This window comes from Cariama cristata, unplaced genomic scaffold, assembly GCF_000690535.1.
Source record: "Cariama cristata isolate BGI_N322 unplaced genomic scaffold, ASM69053v1 scaffold34028, whole genome shotgun sequence".
NCBI classification, from domain to species: domain Eukaryota; kingdom Metazoa; phylum Chordata; class Aves; order Cariamiformes; family Cariamidae; genus Cariama; species Cariama cristata.
This window is the reverse complement of record NW_009632378.1, coordinates 11,739-22,009: the sequence shown is the minus strand read 5'-3', so window position 1 is coordinate 22,009 and position 10,271 is coordinate 11,739. Positions and strand designations below refer to the sequence as shown.

At 47.2% G+C, this 10,271-nt stretch overlaps 1 protein-coding gene across 1 annotated transcript in view; it reads right to left on the bottom strand.

Annotated features, from left to right (window-relative positions):
• Window positions 1–3,263: 3,263 nt before the first annotated feature.
• The window catches only part of RNF43 (ring finger protein 43), a gene marked incomplete at its 5' end in the record, with an annotated part of 16,600 nt that continues 9,592 nt past the window's right edge, over window positions 3,264–10,271 (bottom strand). The window contains 2 exons of the mRNA XM_009706317.1: window positions 3,264–3,307; window positions 9,517–10,267. Of these exons, the coding sequence (XP_009704619.1) occupies window positions 3,264–3,307; window positions 9,517–10,267 (795 nt within the window). The remainder of the gene's footprint in view (window positions 3,308–9,516; window positions 10,268–10,271) is intronic.

The following is a 10,271-nucleotide window of genomic DNA, read 5'->3' as shown; positions in this document are numbered from 1 at the left end:
TCCGTGCCGTTGGACCGAGGCGCCTTTGGCAGCACCGCCTCGATGGCTCGGTACAAAGAACAAAACGAGGCAGACCGAGTACATGGATAAATATATTAGTAAATAAATATATTTCTGAGCACATCAGCATATTCACACATCTTTGTTTCTATCGGACATAAATACACAGTTTTGCATATATATAAAACGTATTCTTCCTTTTTTTTTGGGGGGGAAGGGGTTTTAAAAAAAAAAACCACAGCCAAAACAAACAAACAAACAAAAAAAAAACAAAAACAAAAAACCCCAAAAAACAACAACAAAAAACCAAACCTATATTCACATTTCAAAAGGATCTGAACATTATAAAAGGGAGAGCAGAGGCTCTGTGCAGGAAGGGAGGAGGTCCAGCCAGCCCCGGCTCCCGGGGAAGGGCTGGAGCTTTGGTTTCGGACAGAGGGAGTTAGGATGCTCCGGCTTCCATCATTTTTCAGCTGAGACTTTGGACACAACAAAGGAAAATGAGCTCCGTGTCATTGCAGTGATGCTGAAGAAACTCTGTGATGGAGCCCAAGGGTACTGAGCACTCAAAAGCACTGCCCAGAAGTGAGAGGGCCAGGAACTGAGAGGAGCCGTTCCCCATTTTCTCAGATACTGCTTCTTCCCTTCCAGGCAGCCAAGGATGGTAGTCCATCTACTGAAGAGGATCTTAAAAACCACCTTCCCAGAGAGTTCCTCCCTCTCCTCCCACCTGACAACCCCCCGAGGCAGACCTGCACACTTTCATTCAGCTCAGTAAGCCCCAGAGAGGGGGCCCAGCATCTAGGATGGCTGTTTTCTAGATGAAAAGGAGCAGCAGCATAACATCAGGAAAGGAAAACACTTTAAAGCAGGCATTGCCCTGCACAGCCTGGTAATACTGCAGTAGGGAGTGGAAAGGGTGCATTAGTGCCGACCACTTTCTCCAAGAAGCTTGGGGCTTGCCACAGATTCAGAGCCCTCCTTTTTTTTTTTTAAGGATAAGGAGGGAAAGGGAGGAGGGCTTTGACTGCAGACTAGACGCTCGTCCTTTGAGGCAGTGAAATGCATCCCCGGAGGTTCTCAGCCTTCTTGACTCCTACAGAAACCAGTGGGAGCACCCGGACTTCAGGACCCTCCCCTCTGTAAAGTCATCTGAGCCCTCCAGGATGGTGAAGGGCGTAGGGAGCTGGTTGAGATAAACCATGGACCACATGCACAAGAAGCTGAGCAGGGGGAAGCCAGAACCGCTCCTGGGTTTTTTTCCTCTAGTTTAAGACTGACTTCCCTGCAAGGGAGAAAATATCTGAGCTTGTGTCTTCTAATTGCTCTGTAGGACAAGCAAGAAGAGCCTGGAAAGGTTAAAATGTAATTCTGCTGGGTTCTTTGATGAAAGAAATTCAGCTTTTCTTTAGACTGAAAGGTCCTGCAGTGGCTCAGTCACAGGAGACAAGAAATGAACACTAGCAAGGGAATAAGGTTTTGTTTAAAACAGTGCTATTGGCTGACTTTTAATACCATCACTTGAATGCCAGTGACTGATCAGCAGCTGGGACAAAGATGTCTTTTTCAAAGATTAAAGGCGGCAAACCCCATAAAAAGCTTTCCTCACCAACAAAGGAAGGCAGAGGCAGGATTATCCTGAACTGGGACTACATAACCAGTGCGCTCTCCTGAACTGGAGAAGAAGGTGCTGCTTCAAAGGAAGACACAGAAAGCTTACTGAGCACTGAGCAGATGGGGGAAGTCTGTCCCTACACCAGGTTTCAAATTGTCAGGAGTTACCTTCAGCTCCAGTGTTGTAGCCTCACCAATGCTTCATTAGCGTTAATTCTGGAAACACTTGGTGCCATATAAATGTGCACTTCACGTGGGGATCTGGCTAATTCTTTGGCCTGAATGATCATTTAGGGCAATGAACTTGACAGTCTCATTCCCAGCTATATGAAAACTGTTTGGGTTCTGTATGTTTTGAATTTGACAGGTTTTATTTTACTTGAATGTCCCTGAATTATGGGATGTAGGAAATAAGAACTAATGACATTCCAAAAAAAGCCCCCACAAATGGGAGGAAAAAAAAAAGTAATAAACCGAGAGCCTAGCAATTGCTCAAGTTTTCTTTCTCCATCATCAAAATGTTAGAAAGGGCAGAAGGGTATTTTGAAAAATTCCTTCACAGGATCATTTCTGGCATCTCAGAAATACGAAGATAAGGTTGGGTGATGGATGGGGCTCTGCTTTGCATTTAGTATGGATGCTTTTGCTGGGAATTTTTGCTGTGTCTTAGGGCAACAAGGGAGGAAGGAGAGAAGCAGAAGCCACTTGAACTCAAAGATTTTCCATGACTCCTGTGACGGGGGGCATCTCAGGTTTGAAATATGCTCAACAAATGAGTTGCTCTTAACAGGGCTCGCCATTGCACCTATTTTGAGGGTAGGTGGAAGAGTTAAAGGATGAGTGAGAGACTTGTTGACATTGCCAGATGAGAGGGTGGATTCTTTGCAATGGAAAGAGTCTGACCCAGCTCCTTCCCAGAAATGCTGACATTGTCCCTGTGTCTTCACTTCCCCTGCTGGCAAAAGGCAGCAAATGGCCAAGATGGTGTCAGATGAGGGACAACGAAATGATCAAAAGTGGTGAGAACTGTTGGTTTCCAATGAAGTCAGAAGAAGCACCTTGCGGGGCAGACCTGTGAGTGGTGAGATGGAGAACAGCTTGTTCCTGTGTCTGAAATAAGAGTGGAAAAGCTAAATGAAGAAGTCTGGCTTTTGACCTAAGTGAGGAAATGGAAGTCAGGAGCTACCAGGCCACAGAAAATAATTTCTGCAGCTTTTGGTCTCGAAGGCTTGTTTATTTTTGAAGTGTTTAGCAAAATCTTCTGCGGCATGAACATGCCAAAATAGCAGCTTGCACTCACTCTGTGAGCTTCTCCAGCTGGTGACTCCCAAGAGTGGTCTCTGAGCGAGCCAGCCCACGCAGATAGATGCCACAGGATGAAGATGGGCTGCCTGTGCCTTCAAAGGAGAAGGGAACCTGGAGAACACGGCTCTGTGTTTGTGTGACCATCGCAATGTGGGAGCATGTGAGTAGACCACAAGTGTCACATTGCTTATTTGCAGTTTGCATCTTGGCGTGGGCCGTGCAGGTCAGGGCTGGTTATTACGCGTTGCCTGTGCAGAGAGCAAGATATAAGCTCTTCTACGGCTGGTACGCTGAACATCTTTGTCCACTCCAGCTCTCCAGTAAGCAAACAGGCCAGTGTTTTACTAAACTGAGTGTTCATGGACATCCTGGACCTCCTCTTCAGATCCTGCATTCAAAGAAAAAGAAAAAGTGTCAGGTACAGTTAGGTGAACATGCCAGGACTCTGCAGCTGCTGGGGCCTTGACCCTGCAATACAGAGTACAGATGCTGCAGTGAAAGCCACTAAGTTTCTCCCAGTATTTCGGAGGGACTTTTCTGGCCACCTCTCCAATCAGTTTATTCTTCTAAGTTAAAGCACAATAAAATGTAAAGGTAAGACATCAAGCTACTCTTTAAGTATTTCAGAAGAAAGAAGCTAAGGGCATGGTGCACCTCAGCATTCACATCGCTACTAGATGTTTGCTTTTGAGAGTTTTTGATGCTTGCTCTTTGAGGAAAATTTGTACAACCAAATCATAGACACACAGTGCCACGGCAGCACCTTCCACAGACAGGGGACAACAACAACAGAAACTCCAGACAACAAAAGCAGACTGCCAGTGATGTCTGCATGCAAGAAAGGGATGGCACATGTAGTTCATGGTCTCCAAGAGGCTGCACAAATTGCTTCTGAGCCCCAAAGAAGCCAAAGCCAATGAGTGGTGGTTGGCCATAAATGCCAATCCCTTGTGGCCAGCCAGCAAGGACTGCAGCTCATGCTCTTCACCAGCCCCTTCTGCGTTGTGAATTATTGACAGGCAAGTGCCAAGTAGTTTACTTTGAAATATTCAATATAAGGGGTGCCTAGAAATGGTGCACCCTGAGTTACTGCTTCAGATACTCCCTTTCTCTCTAAGTGACCAAGTGCTGATGCACACACCATGGTCCCTTTCCCAGCTGTCTCTCAACTCTGCCCAGAGCTCTCACGCAGGGTCAGCATAGCCCCGTAAAGGCATACATGCGTTATTTTTCACGTTTCCCTTTCCCGAATGTTCCTGAGCTCAAAAGGAAACAAATGCCTGTATAGATATTTATAGAGAGCAATTCAAAACAACTTTTCAAAACAGTCACAGCAAACTCTTCTTTGTTATAAATCACCAGCTGTAAGAACAGAACATCTGAAAATTAAATATATGGGAAGAAAGCAAACAAATGAGATTGTGCTTTGAAAATGCAGCTAATCGATGCAGGAAAATTAATGCACACAGTGTTATACATACACATAGGTGTGCAGGCATGGCCAAAGTACCAGAAGACAGAGCTTGAGCGTATCTGGTATTTGTGATTTGTGTCACCAGTACATTGAATAAGCCATTGCCAACTGCTTCTCATGTACACCAGCTTATGTGCAACGCAAAAGAGACTGTACAGCTTCAATCACTCTGTGATCAGTCAGAGCCCTGAGTCTCAAACACTATTATTAAAATATGTTCTGAAAACCATGCCTGTGTGAGTGTCTTCTGTTATACAAATAGAAAGGAAGGTTAAAAAAAGGTCTTGAATTGGGAGAGGTGGTAGAGCCTCAGCTGCTGAAGTGGCCATCGAAACCCACCCAGGGCAATGACTTGAAGGAGCACACCTTGGTGATACAACAGAAATCTTGTTCTTTGGGTATTAGGTTTTAACGGTGGTTTTTCCACCCTCTAATCCTTTTCCTCCTCTTTAGTAAAGATCAAAGACATGACATGAAAGGGAATGGCTAAGAGGATGAGCAGGAGATGGAGGAGAGGAGGAGGATGCTGACAGCGTGCTGCAGGAGGTGAGATTTCCCAGAGAGAGAAATCAAAAGGTTTCATCAGCCTGTGCTGGGAGTAATCTGGCTGTTCTGGGATGAGATCCATGCATGCTGGAGTGGTTTAGGAAGCCATCTAGCTGTAATTCACTGCTAGTTTCCTGACTTCTCTTAAAAGGATCCATTCAGCATTGCTTGAGGATTGATTCCTCAGTGAAACAACTCCCAGATATAGTCTCCCAGGCAAGAGAGGCAGGGATGTATCTTTATGCAAATTCCACCAAGAAAAGCTTGTGGAGGTGCTCAAGGAAGCGGTATAAACTCCAAGATCATGTGAATATCTTTGGGATCATCTGTGGTGCTCTGGCGATGGCTGCAGGCAGTGTTAGTCCCTGTGATGCCAGTACCTGGCACTGCCTGCACAAGTGGAGTTTCTCCAGGGGCTGTGGACCAAAATTCAGGCTCACCTTGCAGCTAGGTGAGGTAAGCACACACCTGGAGCGTGTTGCATCCCACGGGAGCACCATCAGCTTCTGGAAACCCTGGTTTAGGGACTTCCTGAGCCAGAGAGTGTATTTGCATCTCTGCATTTGATAGCTCTTGATCTAGGCTCTTGAACCCATTTTACTTCTGGCACCTACATCCCCTGGGCAATGAGCACCAGTTTCATTACATGCCATGTGTTACCTTATTGGGTGCTTTAAAGCTTCTGGTTCCCATTTGATGCCACCACTTATTTTGTTCTAAGCACCAGTGAGTGTCTTTTATCTGCCTTCTCCCCTGCTCTCCTGATTTCATACCCTCTCTTTCTTATCCTCTGCTAATCATCTTCTTCCCACATGAAAGTCTCTATGTTCTTTCTGGTTTCTCAGAAAAACCTCATCGTTGTGATTGTACTCGAAACCTTTCTGCAGTTCTCCCAAGTCTGCTATATCCTTTTTTGAGAAGCGGTGATCAGTAGCAGATGCTAGCTGTGAAAGCACCACAGACTTACGCAGCTGCATAACGGCACTTTCTGCTTGTCCCACATTTGTTCCCAGCTAGCTCCTAATAATGATTCAATTTTTACTTAGAAGCAGTTCTGCTCGTGTGTGGCATTTTGTGCTACTTATATGGGATTTCATCCACCACTCTATTGCCCGATAACTCAGGAACAGGAGATCCTTCTGTAAGGCTTTGTAAACAGTTTTAAAGCTGACAATCCTGAAGGATTTTTTCTTTTGTAAACTTTGCTATCTCCTCTCCTTGTTCAGGATATTTATGAGCTTGCTGAAAGGTACAGACAGTTGGAGAACTCCACTTTCCTCCTTCTCCGAGTAACTTTCCTCCATTAAGACTGATCTGCACTTTGTCTCCTATTTTTTTAGCGAGTTATCTACCTATGAGAGCACCCTTCCTTTTATCTTTTGAGAACTTCATTCCTCTAAAAGATCTGTGAGGCATTATCTCTCTCTACAAAAGTTGTGTTGCCTCCTCCCCTGGTTTTCACATTAACCATGTGCCTACAAGTCAGACCCTGTATTTGAATTTTTAACAATTTGCTTGGCAGGAAAGTCAGGCTCATCGTTCTGTGGCTTCAGCTATTTCAAGATGATATTGCCCTCAGCTCTTCCTTCTGGCTCTGGACATGGGTAACAGATTGCAGTCCACATTCGTGATTTAGCAGTTTTGTGCCTGAACCCCTCCATGATGCCCAGGTGAGTGATCTGTAGCCCTGGCAATTTGTTACTATCCACTTTATTGATGTGTTTCAGAAATGCTCAAACTGATGATTTGATTTATGAGGGATCCTCTACCCCATGACCTGAATGGCGATCTGCAGCAGTGAGAACCTCCTCAAGCACTTCCACGCTGATCACTAATGCAGTGAATTCAGTTTGCTCTTCTGCTATGCAGTTACAGCCCTTGAACATCCCTCGTAGACCTGCATTACTCCCTGGAGCTGCAGAGCCTCTGGCAGCCTTCTTCCTTCTGATGGAGTTGAAAACATTTGTATTAATAGTCTCTCTCTCTTTTTCACAAGCTGTTCACAGAAATCTTTCCTGGCCTGCCTCACCGTGGCTCTGCACGTAGCTTTGCATCCAGCTCTTTTCTGATTTCTTTGTCCAGCCACACCTTCGCTTTGGAAGAATGGCTTCTTGCTTCCAATTGCCTTCTCTGCTCTGCTGCTTGGCCAGCCCTTTTCGGGGGCTTTAAATAATCCCTGTGCCCAAAAGCATCTTATTCTTTTGACTGCTTCTTTTAGTATTATTTGAAGAAGACTCTCACGTATATGGAGGCTCTCTTTTGCAGCCTGTGCTAATGCAGCGCATTATAACCCTAATACCATACTCCTCCTACTTAGGCGCAATTGGGGATTATTGTGTTACTCATCATTGGACTTTACACTCTCCTTAACTCAGTGTCCCTCCCATGCCAGCAGAAGAGACATACTCTTCTCGTCTCTGTAATTTCACCTGGGAATTACAGGGTCCCACTATTTGTGTGTGGCTTTTTTTTTTTAAACTGGGTTTCTGAAAAGTTTACTTCAAAACTTTAATTTAAAGCCGGGCTTTCTAATTCATCCACTTACATTTTTAGCCTTACAACATTTATCCAGAGGCATATATGCATTTCTTCTTGGTTTCCTTGTCTATTTTTTGTGTCCTGCTTACATGGGACTGTCTTTTGAGATTGTTTGCTCTTTTTACTTGTTGTCTATTGATTTATGTCCAGTCCCTTTCTAAGATGAAGAACCGATGTGATTATAACTCAGAGGTTGCGTTATGTCAGCCAATGTGTTTTCAGCTTGATGGCTTTTCAGCATAAGCCTTGCATGAGCTCCTGCTCTCTTCAGCTGCCCTCAGTTCCTAATAAAGTTAAATCCTTCCTTTCTAGGCATTTTCTCAATCTTACAAGGAGATTCTGACTCTCTGGCTGGTCCTGAAAGCATTTACAGACGCTACTGCAGTCAAATAGACATAGAGTCACACTGTTTGCAAACACATTGGTCCTTCTAGCTGCTGCTAAAGGGAGGTAAGAGGGAATGAAGGCTGTGTGTGCTTGGCAAAGCACGCTGGCACTGGCTCTCACTGGGTGTCAGAGGGCCTTCCCCCATCACGCCTTCAGGAGATGGGCACAGATCTGGGCCGCTGGGACCGTCTACAAAGAGACAGAGGCATCACAGCACAGACCTTTGCAATACCCTGGACACTGTAGCACCCTGCGTTAGCTGCGCAGGCTCCTGCTCTGGAGGCTTGGGGAGTCCTCTCAGTTTCATTTTCAAATGGGAGCTCAAAGCAACTCCTGAGCAGCCTGCCCTCATGCCAGGAGGGCTCTCTCCATGCGGAGGTCTCCTGCTGTGATCCTGGGAGGGCTGTGTCCTGGCAATATCCCTGCCCACCACCTCCAACCCAGGGGACATCAGCACTCAGAGCTACCTGCAAAGCAGACAGACATCTCTGCACTGCTGCCTCCTCATCTCTCGAAATGGCAGCATCCCTCTGGGCCCTTTGAAGAACCTCCCGTTATCACCTATCTGCAGTGTCAGGCACTTTTGTGCCTGGGAAAAAAAAAAAAAAAAAATCCGTTCCTGGGAGTCTGGGAGCCCTGAGCCCTGCAGGCAGCCAGCACCATGCCCCATCCAGCCTCTCCCCCTTCCCTGCTGCCTCCTCGGCAGGTACTCCATCACCAGGAGCCGGGGTGTGGTGTAGGGCTGGATAGACGAGCATGGGGAGGAAGTTATGATCTCCGCGGCACAATGGGTACAGTGAGTCATGAGTTTAAGGCCAGTATTTTAACAAATTAGGCAGCTAGATCTGTATTTGGTACCTAAATCAAAACGATTTGCCGGAGGACCTGCAATGAGTCAGTGGCAGGGCGAGGAAGGGAGCCAGGCTCTGTCAGAGCCAGCACCTGCCCGTGCTGACTCGCAGGTTGCTGTATTCAGAGGAGCCTGAGAGAGCAAGACCTGGGAGCAAAGCTCAGTTAGGTTCTTTGAAACGGCCTCATCCAAGACATGTTTTTCCCTCTCTCAGTGAGAGATGTACAGCAGTTAGGCAAAGGGCCAACCTTTAATTACGTCTGATTTCCAAAAGACACTAAAAAGCAACTCCCACACCACAGAGGCAGGTGAGAAATGAGGGATGTGCAAATCTATAAACTTATTTTGTCTGTTCTCCTACTACTACCAGCCACGCACACTTCCTTCCTTATTGATTCCAGTTAGTTGGGGTTGACTAAAACTAGAGTCCAATAAGCCTTAACGATAATGATTCTGCTTGTAAGACATCCAGACTGATGTAAGGACACTGAGAAACATGGTCCCACCCTTCCCTTTGGGAGATATTCCAGCAGCTGCTAGAGATGTTTAGTTAAAAATAGCTACCTTATTCCTCATTTGTATTATTTTACGATGAGACTGCAGGGTTTGGTGAACTCATTAACAGACTTGCTAATCACTTGCCATCATCTCCAGACAGGTGAGCTCTGAAATGCTTCTGTTGTCAGCGGTCCTGTAGGAAAGCCCACCGTGACGGTACCAGGTCTACTGGCAGCCAGAGTACCTTCAGCAAACCATCCTCCTTCACCTGCTTGCTGCAAGAAGAGGCAAACACCAGACTTACCCTGACTGCCCTGCTGAGACGAGCAGTGAAGGTGAAGACTCAGACTGTGTCTGGGATTGCCCATCCCCGAGAAATCATCAGGAACGGTGCGGTTTCCCTCCCGTCCTGACAACCCCTCCTCCTGCTTTTTCAACTCTGAGCCGGACTGCGGCACTAAACACTTCCAGAGTGGCCGAGAGCCCGAGCCGCAGGGCAGGGGAGCGCTGGGGATCAGGGGCTGGACTTCGGGCGAGCAGCAGTAGCCAGCGGGGTGGCTGTGAGGAACGTCAGAATCGCAGGCTTTGGGCAAGGCTGAGTCCTCAGGCAGGAGAGCGGGGTCGGGCTCCAGGGGACACTTTCTTTTCCTTCGGTGATGACGGCTCTGTAAGCTGTGTCTTGAGGGCAGCGGGACAGGCGATGTGCCAGCTGCTCCCGATTGTCTGTTGGCATCTACACTGAAGTCCAACCTGTTTGGAGAAGCGGAGGGGACATGAGGAGGCTCCTGGCCTTGCTGGGGACAGGCTGGCTGTCCTCCCAGAGCTGCCTCCTGTAGCACAGTGCTGCGTTCCAGAGGCTGCTGACAGTGATGGCTTTTCTCAGTCCTCTTTTGTGTCCGAGCACCATGGAAGCCAACCTTGGCCCCAGAGTACCGGGATTTGCGCTGCCCAGGCCCCTGCCCGGCCCGCCCGGGTGGACACTCCACGTCTCTTCTGTAGTGATGGTGCTGGTGGTGGTGGTAGTGGACGTGGCTGAGCACCCGGGGCTTGGCTGGAGCA